The sequence below is a fragment of the Protopterus annectens genome, chromosome 5.part1, assembly GCF_019279795.1.
Source record: "Protopterus annectens isolate FY-2018-M chromosome 5.part1, PAN1.0, whole genome shotgun sequence".
In the NCBI taxonomy this organism is placed as follows: Eukaryota; Metazoa; Chordata; order Ceratodontiformes; family Protopteridae; genus Protopterus; species Protopterus annectens.
In genome coordinates, this window is record NC_056736.1 from 749421950 (window position 1) to 749439887 (window position 17938).

General features: G+C 41.6%; 1 protein-coding gene across 1 annotated transcript in view; it reads right to left on the reverse strand.

Annotated features, from left to right (window-relative positions):
* The window catches only part of LOC122803267, a 531454-nt gene that overhangs the window by 198299 nt on the left and 315217 nt on the right, over positions 1 to 17938 (reverse strand). The window contains exon 3 of the mRNA XM_044072857.1: positions 17438 to 17514. Coding sequence (XP_043928792.1) covers positions 17438 to 17514 — 77 coding nt within the window. The remainder of the gene's footprint in view (positions 1 to 17437; positions 17515 to 17938) is intronic.

Sequence of the window (17938 nt, forward strand, 5' to 3'; positions counted from 1 at the left end):
AGCGCTTTTGCAAGGAAGAGTGGGCAAATATTGCCAAGTCAAGATGTGCCATGCTGACAGACTCCTACCCAAGAAGGCTAAATGCTGTAATTAAATCAAAAGGCGCTTCAACAAAGTATTAGTTTAAGGGTGTGCACACTTATGCAACCAGCTTATTGCACGTTTTTATTTTTTATATTTTCCCCTAACAGATATGTTTGTTTTTCAATTGAATTGAACAGGTTATAGGTCACATTAAAGGTGGGAAAAGGTTTGAAATGGTTTATTGTGGTCTAATTTTTTATATCACAAAAACCTGGCATTTTAACAGGGGTGTGTAAACTTTTTATATCCACTGTAGATCCTTAATGAGAATAACAATCCTAATGAATATTACATTCATAAAACTGCAGAAAGTACTCCAAGAACTAAGTGAACTTGAGAATGGAAATATGAGATGTTGCCAATAGTGATGAATGTAAATGCAGATACAGAAAATAGACAAGGGATGGTTGGAATTTACTGGAGAAAACTGACAAAGGAGACAAGATATTGGGAGCTAATATAGCAAATGCTGGAGGTGTGATGGAAAAAACAGACAGGTCACTGGGAAGATATTTTTGTGAATGTAATGAGTTGGCAGATTTTAAAATTACCCTAGAGTACTGTCAGAAATATTGGGGGAGCAAATGGTTGAAACTAAGGAAATTATTCTTTTGAGCTGGGACACAGGATCTGAATTGCCTGGAAGAAGTAAGACCTTACTAAGTTTGATGCCAAAAAAAGCAGTTACTAGAAATCAGAAATCAAAATCTAAGCTAACTGAAGTATTGAACATGGTCAAAGAGATAAATGAACTAGAAGTGAGGGCTTTAGAAAAAGGAGCGAGCAAATTTCATAGAAATAAATAAAATTTGTGGAACAGTACACACAGGAGGAGGAGGAGGAGTGAGGTTGAAGAGATGGCAGAAACTGAGCAATTTATGTAATATTGGAGTGAATGACGGTTGTCATAATACAGAAAATACTTTATGTAGAATGTATGAAAAAAACATTACAGTTTGTTTTCTATCAGCGTATGTGTGACTATGTCTTGAGTAATAATTTAATAAAGGTGTTAAAGAACAAAACAGACAGCTCCCCTCCCCACGCGTAACAGCTAGTGTTCCTGTGCCTGTGATATGTGAGTAACAGACTCCCTTCCTTATATATGAGTAACAAACAGTTTCCCTCCATATAGGAGTAGCAACAGACAACATTCCTCTGTATGAGTAAAGTACAGTTGTGTACACTTGCCATAAATGTAGATGTTTGAGTGTATTCACTGATGCAGTAATTACATTTGGGGTAATCTGCTAGCAGGTTGCCCTCAGTCAGTCTGATTAACAAAGTCTTGGGTCCTGCATCTGTTGCTGTCCCTTCTTCCATGACGTCAGGTCGTCAGGGGTATAAAATATGCAGCCGACACCATTACATCAGTTTTTCTTGCCCCAGATGTCAGGTGCCCCCCAAATGTATAAATATATGTATATAATATAAAACACAAAACACATACCTCCAAACAAAAGCAAATACACCAAAGAGGCTTTTAAAGAAAGCAACAGAAATGGGAGGTATAGTTAGAGAAAAACAGGGGGCTGGAGGGAGGGTAACAAGGACTGCAACAGTGAATACACTTGAACATCTACATTTATGGTAAGCGCACACAACTGTACTATGTTCTTCATGTTTCACTGTTGCAGTCATTACATTTGGGTAGAATCCTAAAGCTATGGTTGGGAGGATGGATTTATACACCATTAGGAGCAGCTATAAGGCCCTGCAGGATAGCAGTGGTAAAGCCAGCTCTGGATTTAAAGAGAGGAGAGGTAAATGGTAACGTTTGGTGAACGTACCTGAGCTCCAGGTAGCAGATTCTAGAGTGTCCCTGGTAGGAACCCTCTGAGAAAGGCTGCAAAAGTAGATGCAGCCCTGGTGGAATGAGATCTGATCCCCTTGGGTACAGGTTTACCATGGTGCATAGAGCAGAAACTAATACAATGGCTTATCCATTTGGAAATGGTCTGCTTTGAAATAGCCTTTCACTCTGGCCCTGCAGCAAATGCCACCAATAACTGTTCAGATTTTCTTAGAGATTTTGTCTTGTTTAAGTAGAATCTTAGTTGTCTGTGTACATCCAATGAATGCAGAATCTGCTCACCCTTGTTCTGTGGACTGGGGAAGAAAGTTGGCAGATGAATGGTCTGATTAAGGGCCACACTAGATACCATTTTAGGCATAAAGGTTGGATTGGTCCTGAGAGCCACCCCTGTCCAGGTAAAAAATAATAAAAGGCTCCACTGCCATAAGAGCCTGTAGTTCTGAAATCCTTCTAGCTGAAGTGACTGCTAAAAGAAAAGCTGTCTTCCAAGAGAGAAATTTTATGTCTGCAGTAGCAGCTGGCTCGAAAGGAGGTAGGGTGAGTTTTTCCAAAACAAAATTGAGGTCCCATGCAGGAGTTGGTGCTCTCCTGGGAGATCTTAATTTTTTGGCCCCTCTGAGATGCTGCTTTAGCAGAGGATGAGAAAAGAGTGGAGGCTCTGTGTTGTAATGAGCTGAAATGGCAGAGGCATGGATTTTTATGGAAGAAAAAGATAGGCCCTTGTGAAGCATCTCAGTTAAGTATTGCAGAATCTGAGGAATATTGGGCATTGCTCTGCTTATTCCTTGTGTTTGGTTCCAGGCACAGAATCTTTTCCATTTGTCAGCATAAGATTTTCTAGTACTAGGCCTTCTAGCCTCCAAAATGACATCCATCACAGGTTTGCTGAGAGGTGCAAAGGGTGAAATTAGTTGATTAGCCACACTGCAAGATTCAAAGTTTGGAGCTGAGTGTGCAGTAGGTAAGGTGTCTGAGGCAGGTACCACAGAGGAAGGTGCGACACATTGCGCAGGAGTGGGTACCAGTGTTGCCAAGGACAGTCTGAAGCAATCAGAATAATTTTTGGTTTATCCTGTCTGACTTTTAGTGGGACTTTGGAGAGCAGAGGCAGAAGGGGAAAGGCATAGACTGATAGGTTTTTACAGCTGAAGGATAGAGCATCCACTTTCCAAGCTCTTTTGTGATGAATTCTTGTGCAGAATTTGTCCAACTGATAGTTTTGGGGTGAGGCAAAAGGATCTATGTCTGGGCTCCCTCATTTGCATGTCAACATGTTGAAAATGTGTGGTTCCAGTTTCCATTCATGTGGGCCCATAATATTTCTGCTTAGCTCGTCTGCCAGAGTATTTTGCTTTCCTGGCAGGAATTGAGCTTGTAGATGTATTTGATAAGTCAAGGCCGTGTTCCACAATGCCATGGCTAGTCTGCAAAGGGAGTAGGAATGTGTACCCCCCTGCTTGTTTATGTACCACATTACTGTGGTGTTGTCTGTATCAGTAATTGTCCTGGATAAAGGTAGCCCTTGAAAGCTGTCAGAGCATTCTGTACAGCTAGAATCTCTTTCTGATTGATATGTAGGTGCATTTGATTTCGGCTCCATTGGCCCTGAATGCATCTCCCTGCCAGATGCACCCCCCCCCCCAACAAGCATAGTCTGATGCGTCTGTAGTCAGGGTTTGGGCGGCAGGGGGTAGAATGAATGACAGTCCCTTGTTTTGGTGGCAGGCCTCTGCCCACCACAGGAACTTTAGTTGCAGGCAAGATATGATAAGGTATGATAGGCATCATTGTTTCCAGGCTGTGACAATGTTGACTCCATAAGCTTTTTAAGTACCATTGAAGTGTCCTCATATGCAGTCTTGCATATGGAATTAGAAGGATGCGGGAGGCCATGAACCCCGAGGCCTGCAGAATTTGTCTTGCAGATAGCTGGGTTTTTGTGGCCACCTGTTTGAAATAAGTCATCAATTGAATTTGCTTTTCTGGCATAAGGTAAGTCATCTGGGCAGTTGTATTCAAGCTTGCACCCAGGAATGTAATTTTTTGAGAGGGTACCAGTTGTGCTTTCTTTTCGTTTATGATGTACCCTAGACAAGTTAGAACCCTTTTTACAAATGCCTGATGTTTTAGAAGAGAGTGTCCTTGTTTTCTGCCTGAATTAGACAATCGTCCAGGTATGGATAAATTTGAATATTTCTTTGCCTGCAAAATGCAATTACTGGTGCCAGGCACTTGGTGAAGACCCTGGGAGCAGTAGATAAGCCAAAAGGCAGTGCAGAGAACTGGTAATACAAATAGCCTGCTTTGAAGCGGAGGTATCTCCTGCAAGATTCCCTGATTGGGATATGCAGGTAAGCCTCTTAAGTCTAGAGTTACCAACCAGGCATCCTTGTCTAGCATAGGTAGTAACTGTTGGAGAGTCAGCATCTGGAATTTTGGAATGTCCAGAAATGTATTTAGAATGGGTAAGTCCAGAACTGGATGCCATGATTTGTCTTTTCTGGGTACCAGGAAACGTCTTGAATAAAAACCTTGTCCCTTTTCCCTTTCTGGTACTGGTTGAATAGCTCCCATATTCATGAGGGATGTAACTTGTTTCTGGGCCTCTGCCCACTGATTTGGAGGCAGATCTGGCCTTCCGTTTGGGATTGGCAACGTGTGGAAATGAAATCTGTATCCCTGGGATACTATATTTAAAACCCATTTGTCCTGGGTAATCAGTTGCCGGTTTCGTGCATGAAGTGCCAGTTTTCCCCCCAAAGGGGCTGCCAAAAGATAAGTGCTTGGTGATTGCAGTGGGAAGTCATTGAGACTGTTTACCATAGGGAGGTGCCTTGCTACTTCCAGATTTGGAGGTGGAGGCACCCCATTGCTTTGTTTTAAAAGTTCCTTGAGACTGGAGCCTTTGGAATATCTGGGTTTGACCCGAGTGGCTCTAGTGGGTACTGGAAAGGACCAGGCCTTAGTAGGAAAATGCCTACTGAACCTGGGTGGCTGTACTTGTAAGAAATCTTTTACAGTTTGCATAGATTTAGCTTTATCTTCCATATTTTTTAAAAATTCTTCAGCCTTATTACCAAATAGACTGTCCTGTTGTAAATGAGCATCTGACAATTTTGCTTTAACATGGTCAGGCAGACTTTGCTCCTTGAGCCAAGTATGCCTTCTTATCACAGATTCAGTTACAGCAGACCTGCAAGAGGCCTCCAAGGAATCAAAACCACATTGCAAAATAAGTTTTCCAACTTGTTCAGCTGAATGTAATAAATCCTGCAACTCTATTTTCCACACAGTCAGAAATCAACATCATTTTCTGTTTAAGTAAACCCATGACATGCTGTTGATATTTAAGCATATTTATTTATTTTATTTATTTATTTTACATTTGTTGACCGGGCTAGTCTAGCTGGAGATATTTCCATTTTCAGTAGAGGCCCGAGGAGAAAAGCTCCGCAGAAGTACAGATTAATACATATGTAAAAATCAACATAGATAGCAAGTAAAACAATTAGTACATAGGTTAGTATTAGTTAAAAACAGCAAACTTCTTAAAACTCTTCAAACAAATTAGTACAACAAGAAAGAGTTAGAACCACACACAGAGAAATACAAACAGCATTATACAGTATAAAAATTCTTATAGATAAGAATACAAAATAAGAGGAAATAAAAGTAGAGTAATAAGAATTAGGGAAGGAATAGGATGGGTTAGATGAGAAGAGAGCACGATAAGATAATTAACAGGGAAGGAAGAGGGCAAGGTGAGAGGGGAGAAGAGAGAGGTAGGTGGAAAATAAGAGTAAAACAAGAAGTGAGAGAGAAAGTTTAGGTAAGTAGTAGTAATAGAAAATTAATCAGGTTTACAACATGAGCAAAGCCAGTGATTCTGGAAGTGTAGTTTAACATTTTGTTTGAAGAGAGGTAAAGAGGAAATCATTGTTATGTTTGTAGGTAACATATTCCATTTTATACCTACAGAATTGGTGAATAGGGAGTCACCAGCAGTGTTATTAGATTTTATAGACCTAGTCAAGAGTTTACTAGAAGAGCGGAGACAGTTTAGGTTGTTATAGGGGATTATGAGTTGGGAGAGTATAGGAGTGTTGTTTGGATGGTACAATATTTTGTGGGCCAAAATGAGTTGATGGAAAGCAAGAAAGTTTTGAATTTCTAGCCAGCCAAGTTGTTTCAGGTTAAAACAATGATGGGTTCTATAGGGGTTGCTAGTAGCAAAGCGGGCAATGTTATTATAGCAGGTAGCCAATTTATTAAGGATGTTTTCCTTGAGGTTGGTAAAGATGGGTGAAGCATAAAGAAGAGTAGAAATAAGATGGGATTGAGCAATCCTAGTTCTAGTAGTTGGTGTAAGAAATGGTCTAATTCGATACAAGGATCCTATTTTTCTGTTGACTAGTTTAATGGAGTTGTTAATATGTTGGTCAAAAGAGAGATTATTATCGATGGTAATACCTAACAGTTTAGTTGTAGAGTCAGGTGAAATGACAGTGGCACTGTTGGAGGAGATAGCAAAGTTTAAGGGGGAAGTCCTGGAAGTGGGGGTAAAGAGAAGAAGTTTAGTTTTTTTAGCATTTAGTAAGAGGAGTCGACTAGAGAACCATGTTTCTACGGTATTAAAGACTTTTTGCGTAAGAGAGATAAGTTCAGAAGTAGAAGATGCTGAGCAGATGAGGGTAGAATCATCAGCATATTGAATGCATGTTGCTTGAGGGATTGTAGTTTGAAGATCATTAATGAAGAGGGAAAAAAGAAGTGGGCCAAGGATAGAGCCTTGTGGAACTCCGATAGAAACAGGCAGAAAAGAGTAAATGTGGTTATCCCAAAGAACTGCCTGTTTTCTATTTGTGAGATAGGAATTAAACCATTTAATGGTTGGGGAATCAAAAGAGAGAGATTCAAGAATCTTACTTAATAAACTGTGGTTGACCATATCGAATGCTTTAGAGAGGTCAATGAAAATGGCCGAAGAGAGTAAGTTGTTGTTACGGTTCTGATTAATAGTGTCTACAAAGGAAGACAAGGCAGTAGTTGTACTATGATGAGGTCTAAAGCCATGTTGACAGTTTGCTATAATGCTATGAAGAGAGAGATATTGTAAAAGTTGATGATGGATACATTTCTCCATAATTTTAGCCAAGGGTGAGAGGAGAGCAATAGGTCTATAGTTAGAATAGTCAGTGGAGTTTCCTCCTTTATGAAGTGGAATAATATGAGAGGCCTTCCAGATATCAGGAATGTTTTCTTCTATGATGGTCCTATTGATGAGAATTGATATAGGGTATGAGATGACCTTGGCAGCCTTTTGAAGAAATAGTGAAGGGAGCTTGTCAGCAGAGGGGGTACAAGATTTTAGTTTAAGAAGGAGTTTGTAAATGTAAGATGTGGAGATAGGTTGTAAACAGAATTTAAAGGAAGAGTTAGTTAGCTTACTTGGTAGGCAGAAGTTGTTGGCATTTAGTTGTTTTGCTAAGGCTTGTATAGTTTCAGTGAAGAAGGAGTTAAAAGTGTCTGCAGTTTGTTGGGGGGTATCAGGGTTGGCATTAATTGGGGGAGGTGTTTTGGAGGTACCTGGAGAGAGAAGTTTATTGACTGAGGACCAGAAGAGTTTAGAGTTATTAAGATGATTGTGTTGAAGTTTGAGGTAGTATTTCTTTTTGTCAGATATTACTGCCTTTTTGGTTAAATTTCTCAGCTGACGGAAGTGTACAAAATCAGGGTTATTTCTGTGGGATCGCCATGAGGCCCAGACTTTATTTCTAGTAAGAATAAGTTTTTTTTGTTTCAGGGGAGAGCCAAGGGGCTGAATTAGATTTCATTCTAATAATGCGTTCAGGAGCATGTTTATCAAGAATGGATAGAAAAGTTGTGTTAAAATAGAGTACTGCATTTTCAAGAGGAAGAGTTTTTAAGGGGTTCCAGTTACATGCACCAAGTTCAGTCTGAAACAGGTCTAGATTAAAATGTTTGATGGTACGTACTTTTTTTATGGTGTGGGGAATAACACAATCAGCCTTTTCCCTTGTTATGAAAGTTAAAGAGTGATCACTAACATCATCAGGCAAGGTTCCTGTTTTGTAGTTATGTTCAACTCTGTTTATAAGTATCCAGTCTAGAATGCTTTCTCTATTACTATGTTTATTAAGCCTGGTAGTAGAAGTAATAGTTTGGGTAAAATTATGAAGGTTGATATGAGATGAGGGGTTTTCAGTATCAATACTATTCCAGTCTATGTTAAGGTCTCCTAATATAATGGTTTCTTGAGGATAAGTGGCAGATACCCAACTAAGATAATTTTCAAGGATAGGTATATTGTTACCAGGTGGCAGGTATACACAGATGATATAAAGGGATTTTTTGGAATTTAATTGAAGTTTAGCAATAATGGCTTCTATCTTGTTATCTTGAGTTGGAGTGACTGGAAGGGTAGTAATATTCAGCTGATTTTTAAAGAGAATTGCAACACCACCACCTTTGCGGATGGGACGGTCGAGTCTTACTATATTGTAGCCATGTGGAATAATTTCCGTGTCTTTAGTGGTAGGTTCTGAAGTCTAAAGCCCTGATTGCCAATGTTGCAGACGTGTAAACCTTTTTTCCCCATCTATCCAGCACCCTGGAATCTCTGTCAGAAGGGGTAGGATTTTTAGCAGTAGAGGCCTTAATGCCCTTGGGACCCTGAGAAATGGTTTCAGGGTCAGCAGTAGGGTTTTTGAAAAGGAATTTGTGAGAGTCAGGAACCCTGTAGTATCTGTCTGGCTTACGAGGAGCTGGAGGCAGGGAATCCGGAGTCATACTGGATTCTGAGAAAACATCATCAACAATGTCTCGAACAGCAGGTATAGCCAAAGGCCTATGTTGAGGAAGAAGAAGAAAATCCCCAAGTCTCTATTTAGATTCAGAGAAATCCTGACTCTCCCAGTGGAAGTGTTCCCTTAAGGTATGCAAAGTTTCTCCAAAAGAGAAATCCTCAGGGGGAGAAGCAGAAGGAATGGAGTCTTCTGCATCAGAGTCCTCATAGCTGGGTATAGATAAATCCTGATCAGAAGAGAAATCAGAAGAAATAGAAACTTGATCTGAAGATTCATAGTCAGTGCCTTGCCTAGGTCTCTTAGCAGGAGGAGAATGGGAACCCCTGATCAAGTTAATTAAATCTTCAGCCATTTTGATCATTTGTTTTTTAGGCATTGGGGCCTGTACACGTGGCCCAAGCATCGTTTTTCTAGACATAGAAGTAGATTTTGGCCTTAGTTTTGAAGATGGCGTTGGTTTAATATAAAAATCTTTAGGCCTGAAAACACCCTCAGAAGCTAGTGCCTGCTCAGCGGCTCCAGACCCATCTAAGGTAGAGACATCCACGTGTTCAATACTTAAAAGTATCTCGTGGCGTACCGGACTCCGAATGGGACTCAGTAGAGGCCTGCAAATCAATAGTGGGTATCAGGGGCTGCAAAAGCACCTCACTGAGTACCGGCGAACCGGCGACTGGCTTAGGAGAAGCATCGTAGTCGGTTTTGGACCTCGACGGTCTGTCTCTGTCTTTTTCTTTGCATTTTTAAGGTATTCCAGTAGTCGGATTGCTAACAGACGACATTTCTGAATAGTTAAATCTTGAGCCAAAATATTTAGAAGCAAAAAATATAACGACGTTTAATCATGCGTTGATTAAATTTAGCACAAAACCGACAGCAAGGCACGTTGTGGTCAGGGCCTAGGCAAGGAATACAGTACAAATGAAAGTCCTTATGAGGTATTTGCTTCCCACAAGTATTGCAATTGTTAACTTTTACTGACATCGGTAAGGAGCAAGAAAAAGTTTCCCCAACGGGGTACTTAGCTTTTAGTTGAAGACTTTGGTTCTGAAACTCGAAAACTAAAATTTTAGGAGTCGGCCAACCGGCACTTGCGAACTGCTTCTGCTTTGGGCACCGCGCGGCAAGAAAGACTGATGTAATGGTGTCGGCTGCATGTTTTACACCCTTGACGACCTGATGTCATGGAAGAAGGGACAGCAACCGATGCAGGACCCAAGACTTTGTTAATCAGGCCGACTGAAGGCAACCTGCCAGCAGATTACCCCAAATGTAATGACTGCGACAGTAATACATGAAGAAAGTACAGTTTTGTACCTACCATAAATGTAGACGTTCAAGTGTAACCACTGCTGCAGTCATTACACTTGGGTTATCCTGCCATCAGGTGGTTTCCCCAGTCAGCCTGAGTTCCAAAAGTCTTGGTCCGGTGTCGGTTGCTTTTGCCTCCTCCCTGACGTCAGTGCAACAGGGTATATAAGATGCAGCCGACACCATTTTCTTCAGTTTTTCTTGCCCCAGATGTCAGGTGCCCCCAAATAGGTAGGCAATTCAAATTGCTAGTAAAATATACAAAGGAAAAGCAAACAACCATTTTTAGTTACCAGCAAATACTCCCCATAGGTAATAAAGGGTAGATGACCTAGGTAAGTACCAGAAAGTAAGATGGGAAGGAGGGAGGGTAACCTGGACTGCAGCAGTGTTTACACTCGAACATCTACATTTATGGTAGGTACAAAACTGTACTATGTTCATCGTGTTACACTGCTGCAGTCATTACACTTGGGTGGAATCCCAAAGCTGAGGTAGGGAGGCTGGATCTATAAGGCATTAGGGGTGGCTATAAGGCCCTGCAGTACAGCAGTGGCAAAGCCAGCTCTGGATAGGCAAATGGTAATGTTTGGTGAAGGTATGCACAGATCTCCATGTTGCTGCTTCCAAAATATCCTTGGTAGGTACTCCTCTGAGGTAGGCAGTTGAAGTGGCTGTTGCCCTGGTGGAGTGAGATCTAATGCTGCTAGGTACAGGTTTCCCATGGTGGGTATAGCAGAAACGTATACAATGTCCTATCCATTTTGAAATAGTCTGCTTTGAAATGGCTTTTCCCTGTGCTCCTGCAGCATATGCTACCAATAATTGCTCAGATTTTCTGAAAGCTTTGGTTTTGTCCAAGTAGAAGCGCAACTGTCTGTGAATGTCCAAAGAATGTAGTAGTCTCTCCCCTTTGTTCTGTGGTTTTGGATAAAACGATGGCAAGTGAATAGTTTGGTTTAGAGCCACACTTGATACCGCCTTTGGCATAAATGTAGGGTTAGTTCTTAAAGACACCCTGTCCTGGTGGAAGATGAGGAAAGGTTCCACTGCCATTAGTGCCTGTAATTCTGAAACTCTTCATGCTGATGTTATTGCCAGTAGCAGAGCAGTTTTCCAAGAGATGTATTTTAATTCTGCTGTGTTAGCTGGCTCAAAAGGAGGTAAAGTTAATTTTTCCAAAACAAAATTGAGGTCCCAAGTTGGTGTAGGTGCTCTACGGGGCGGTCTTATGTTTTTAGCCCCTCTGAGGTACTGTTTGAGCAAAGGATTAGAAAAAAATGGTGGATCCGTGTTGTAATGAGCAGAAATAGCTGAGGTGTGGATCTTGATGGATGAAAAGGAGAGGCCCTTGTCCAGCATCTCAGTTAAGTATTGAAGTATCTGAGGAATGTTTGGGACAAGAGGGTCCAAGCTGTGTGCTTGATTCCAGGCACAGAATCTCTTCCATTTATCCGAGTATGCTTTCCTGGTGCTAGGCCTTCTGGCCTCCAGGATGACATCCATAACAGCTTTGGAGAGAGGCATTGCTTGCTTGACTAAGGAATTTTTCCATGCAGCTAGGTTTAAGGTCTTTAGCTGGCTGTGAAGTATCCGATTGTTGTGCTGAGTCAGCAACTGTGGGATTTGAGGCAAAATCCAGGGTGGTTCTTGTGCTAAGTTCTTTAAGATTGGGTACCAATGCTGGCGTGGCCAGTCTGGTGCAATCAGGATCATCTTTGGCTCTTCCTGCCTGGCTTTTATGAGTACCTTTGGAAGGAGAGGTAAAGGAGGGAAAGCGTATACTTGTAGGTTTTTCCCGCTGAATGAGAGGGCATCCACTTTCCATGCTTGTGGATGGTAGCTCCTTGTGCAGAATTTCTGTAATTGGCAGTTCCTTGGGGAAGCACACAGATCTATGTCTGGACTCCACCATTTTTGTGTTATCATTCTGAATATTTGTGGGTTCAATTCCCATTCATGGGGGTCCATGATGTTTCTGCTTAGGTCATCTGCCACTGTGTTTTTATCTCCTGGCAGGAATTGTGCTTGCAGTAGTCTAGAGCTGTGTTCCACAAGGTCATGGCTTGTCTGCAGAGGGGGTAGGAGTGTGTGCCCCCTTGCTTGTTTATGTACCACATAACTGTGGTGTTGTCTGTCTTTAGTAGTAATTGTCCTGGATGCAGCAGGTTCTTGAAAGCTATAATAGCATTTTGTACAGCTAGCATCTCTTTTTGATTGATGTGGAGATGTCTTTGCTCTGTGGGCCACTCACCCTGGATACATTTTCCTGCCATGTGTGCTCCCCAGGCGTAATCCGATGCATCTGTTGTCAGTGTTTGCCTGGCTGTGGGTTGAGTGAAAGGCTGTCCCTTGTTGAGGTGACAAGCTTGTGCCCACCATTGAAACTCCTGCTGCAGGCAAGGAATTAGTGGTATAACTGCGTCCAAACTTTGACAGTGTTGAGACCATACACTCTTTAGGTACCATTGTAGTTTCCTCATATGCAGTCTGGCATATGGAATTAGTAGTATGCAAGATGCCATGTAGCCCAAGATTTTTTCTTGCAGGTAGTTGGGATTTTGTTGCCATTAATTGAAAATATTGAGTCAGTTGTCCTTGCTTGTCTGGCGTGAGATAAGCCATCTGGGCTGTTGTGTTCAAGCTGGCACCCAGGAATATTATCTGTTGTGAGGGCACTAGTTTTGATTTCTTTTCATTTACTGTGCACCCCAGTCAACTTAACTTTTTTACGTACGCCAGATGCTTTAGTAGAATGTCCTTGCTCTCTGCTTGAATCAGGCAGTCGTCCAGGTATGGATAAATTTGAATTCCTTTTTGTCTGCAAAATGCAATTACTGGTGCCAGGTGCTTTGTGAAGACCCTGGGTGCAGTAGATAAGCCAAAGGGCAGTGCAGAGAATTGATAGTGCATTGAACCAGCTAGAAATCTGAGGTATCTTCTGCAGTTTTGTCTGATAGGGACATGCAGGTATGCCTCTTTGAGGTCCAAAGTCACGAGCCAAGCTTTCTTGCCCAGAATGGGAAGAAGCTGCTGTAGTGTCAACATCTTGAATCTCGGAAAATCCAGGTAAGTGTTTAGTGAAGAAAGGTCCCGAATGGATCTCCAGGCTTTGTCCTTTCTGGGAACCAGGAAGAGTCTTGAGTAAAATCCTTGTCCTTGTTCCTGTGGTGGTACCTTTTGAACAGCTCTCATGTCCATGAGTGCTATAATTTGTTTTTGAGCCTCTGCCCATTGATTTGGTGGCAGATTTGGCATTCCTTTTAATCTTGGCAGAGTGTGAAAGTGGAACCTGTAACCTTGAGATACAATGTTGAGAACCCATTTGTCTTTGGTGATGCAATGCCAGTTGTGATAGAAAAGTGCCAGTTTTCCTCCTAAGGGGGCTGCCAAGAGAGAGCTGTTTGGCAGCTGCGGTGGAAAGTCATTGAGGCTGCTTTTTATAAGGTTGAGGCCTGTCTTCCCCTTCTTTCTGGCCTGGTGTACCCCATTGTCGAGGCCTGCAAGGGCCTTGTGCCTGACCTCTACCTCTTGGATGTCTGTATCTGCCCCTTTGAGGTCTATCTGTGACTGGAAAGGACCAATTCTTTGTTGGCCAATTTCTGCTAAAACAAGGAGGCTGAACCTTTAAGAAATCTTTCACCGTTTGCATATATTTTGCCTTATCCTCCATCTTCTTTAATACCTCCTCAGCCTTAACTCCAAACAGCACATCCCGCTGCAAAGGTGCATCCAACAATTTGACCTTAACATGATCTGGTAACGTATGTTCTTTTAACCAAGCATGCCTTCTAATGACAAAGCCTGTAACTGCTGCTCTACAGGAGGCCTCTAAGGAATCAAACCCACATTGCAAAGTATGTTTTCCCACTTGTTCAGCTGCATGCAATAAATCCTGCATTTCTTTAAAATTAGGAGGATCTGAATCTGGAAGCATCTTTTGTTTCAACTGAGACATCAGAAATTGCTGATATTTTAGCATGTGAAACTGGCAATTCAAGGCTCTCATTGCTAAAGTTGCAGATGTATATACCTTCTTTCCCCATCTGTCTAATGCTCTGGAGTCTCTGTCAGAGGGAACTGGGTTTTTTGCTGATGAGGCCTTAATGCCTTTGGGTCCCTGAGAAATAGTTTCAGGTTCAGCAACAGGGCTTTTATACAGAAATTTGTGAGAGTCAGGGACTCTGTAATATCTATCAGGTTTAACTGGGGCTGGAGGTAAGGAGTCAGGGTTTAAACTGGATTCAGTGTACACATCATCCGCAATACCTAAAACTGGCGGGATAGCAAGGGCTCTGTGTTGAGGCAATAAAAGGAAGTCTCTCAGCCTTTTCTTGGATTCTGAGTAATCCTGGCCTTCCCAATGGAAATGTTCCCTCATGGTATGTACGGTCTCCCCAAAGGAGTAATCCTCAGGCGGAGAGGCTGATGGAATTGATTGCTCAGCATCAGAATCCTCATAAGGGGGTAAAGAATATCCTAGGTCCAAGGAAGAGTCTGAGGAAATGGACACCTGGTCGGAAGATTCATAGTCTGCATCCTGTCTGGGCCTTTTACCAGGAGGGGGATGGGACCCCCTGTTCAGGGTGATTAGGTCCTCGGCCATTTTTAGCATTTGTTTCTTAGGCATGGAAGCCTGTCCTGGAGAGAGTTGTGTCTGTTTCTTTGCTTTTAAGGGGGGCTTAGACTTAGTAGAGGGTTGAATGGCTAACTGGGTAGGTCTGAAAACACCCTCTGTAGCTGTGGATTGCTCAGCTACTTCGGTTCCCTCTGTAGGGTTAGGATTGGAAAGTTGAAAACCTAGTGTGTCCAGAGGCCCAGCCAGCTCCACGTGGGAGTCAGAGGCGGTCTGTGGTTCTGTGGAAGCGGTCATCGGGGGCTGCATAGGCACCTCACTGAAAACCGGAGAACTGACGACCGTCCTAGAAGAGGCCTCGTCATCAGTTTTGGGCCGCGGATGCCTGTCCTTGTCCTTGCGCTTTTTATGCATTGTGGTCATCGGAAGTTCTGATGGCATGGTGTAATGGAATTTTCTGCCAAAATAATGTCGGGCAAAATCAAACAGACGTTTAATAGTGCACTTGTTAAACCTAGCACAAAACCGACAACCAGTGACGTTGTGGTCAGGGCCTAGGCATGGAATACAATAGGAGTGGAAATCCTTATGAGGTATTTGCTTCCCACAAGAAATACAGTTATTAACTTTTACTGACATTGGTCTGAGGCAAGAAAAAGTTTCCCCAATGGGGTACTTAGCTTTGTAGAAGACTTTGGTTCTGGATTCGGAATGAAAACCTCAGGAGTTGGCCGACCGGCACTTGCAAACTGCTTCTGCTTCGGGCACCGCGCGGCAAGAAAGACTGAAGAAAATGACGTCAGCTGCATCTTATATACCCCTGGCGCACTGACGTCAGGGAGGAGGCGACAGCAACCGACGCCGGACCAAGACTTTGGAACTCAGGCCGACTGGGGAACTGCCTGATGGCAGGATAACCCAAGTGTAATGACTGCAGCAGTGTAACACGATGAACATCATCAGATGGCTCCCTTCTGCATATGAATAACAGGCAACACTTTTCTGTAAAAGGGTTTGAACAAACAGCTGCTGTCTCTAAATTATGTAACAGGCAACATTTCTCTATATGTGATTAACAGACAGCTCCCCTCTATATAAGTAGTGAAATAGACAGCTTTCTTCTTTAAATGTGTAACATACAGTTATTCTCTGTATATGAACAACAGTAGACAACATTCCTCTGTATGTCATTAACAAAAGATGGCTCCCCTTCCCATGAGTAACAACAGCTAGTGTTTCTCTGCATGTGGTATGTGAGTAACAACAGACTCCCCTTCTTATATATGAATAACAAAGTTTCCCTCCTTAACTGAGCAACAGCAGACATCTCCGTTCTGTATACGAGTATCAAAAAAAAGCATTTTTCTGTAAGTGGGTAACAGTAACTCTCTGTATACTGTGTAACAACAGAGAGTATTCTTCTAAAAATGGGCAACAACTGTTATATGCACGAGTAACAAACAAGCAGTTTCCTTCTTTATATGAGTAACAACAGGCAACATTCCTCTATCTCAGTAACAGACAGCTCCTTTCTGTATACAAGTAACAATAGACAGCATTCTTCTGTTAATGGATAACAGTCACTCATTGTACATGAGTAGCAACAGACAGCATTCTTCTGTAAACTGGTAACCCTAAACAGTTGCTCTCTATGTACAAGTAACAACAGATACCATTCCTTTGTATACGAGTAGCAACAGACAGCTCCCTTCTGTATATGAATAACAATAGAAAGCATTCTTCTGTAAAAGAGTTTCAGAAGTTGCTGCCTGTATATTGTGTAAGAACAGACATTTCTCTATATGTGAGTAACAACAGATGGCTGCCCTCTGTATGAGTAACAATACCCTCTGTATGAGTAACAATACCCTCTGTACGAGTAACAATAGACAGCATTCTTCTCTGAATGGGTAACAACAAACAGTTACTCTCTGTGTATGAACAACAGGCAGAGCTTCTCTGTTGACTCTCACAATATTATCTATCAGAAAAAGGTTGGAACTCTGGTACCTGCCTGATGCTTTAACACTAAAACGACTATGTCTCATGCTTTTTCTGTAATAACTCCCGTTACCCATATGCTTCGAAAAATACCTTAAATGTCGCCGAAGTTGGTACTGAAACAGATAACAGGTTTAGTTGGGACAAACATGTTAGATATTAGATGCTACTATGAGATTGGTAATATTTTTAGAGCAATTGCTACTAGAGTTATGAGCATTCATCTTCAATCTATAAAACAATAGTTCACCTAATTTTGGAGATCGTGCCATTTTCCGTGTTATAACTAGGCCCAGCTGCAGAGACTAGAGAGGTTACAGAGGTATTTCTACCTATAGATTTGTCACATGTGATTTAATTACTACGCATTAATGTATACATGACAATAATTATGGTGCAAGTTTTAGAACTAATAAAGGGGGATGGTTATCCACAAGAAATTATCAGCTTGCTTGTTAAAGTTAAACCTAATAAAACTAATACACTTGTGAACTCTTTCCACAGTTGAGCTGGATGATGGTGGAACTTCATTCCTATCACAATACGGAAACGAGACAATGAAAATACTTAAAAGCTTTTTGGATTGACAGGTGGAGAACAGAGTGCACAATCACTGATACTTATGTGGCAAACCTGAACACCTTTTGAGACGAGTTTGATTCCTCATCAATAAACATGAACGATTGCTGCTTGTGTTAGATGACAGCTTTCAACAGACAACAGTGCAGCCAAATGATATGTATGGCAGTTCCAAAAATGAAAAACAAAATCTGCATCAGTGTAAAAGCAGATGCAGTTCAAAGCTGAATAAACTCAAGGTACCTTTCCCAAGATGCATCTTTCACATGCAACATTTCCTGTATTAGCAGACACATCTGATGCAATCTGATCCAATGCTTCTGTAAAGAAAGAAAGAAAGAACATCCTTAAATTTAGATTTGAAAGACATTACATATAATCAGTGGCATATAGACATCTACAAATTTGTTACATTAATACTATATTTTACATTGAACTAAAATACTGAAAAAAACTTGTCTGAAGTGTTTTCATAGGAAGTCAGTTATAACTAAAATGTACTAATTAAGTAGCTACAGTACTCTCTTATATTCACTGTGGTTTCAAGTCTCAAGTATTACCTTTGTGAAAATTTTTGCAACAAGTTGCAGACCTTTGCAATATCTTGCTGGCATTTTTTTTTTCATTTAGGTCCCTTCCCTACAGGAAACAGCAGGCCTCACCTGTTCACCTACTTCTCACGTACTCACAGAACAAAAAATCTGTCATAAGACTGTGAATGTATTTTTTTAATGTTTGCTAACC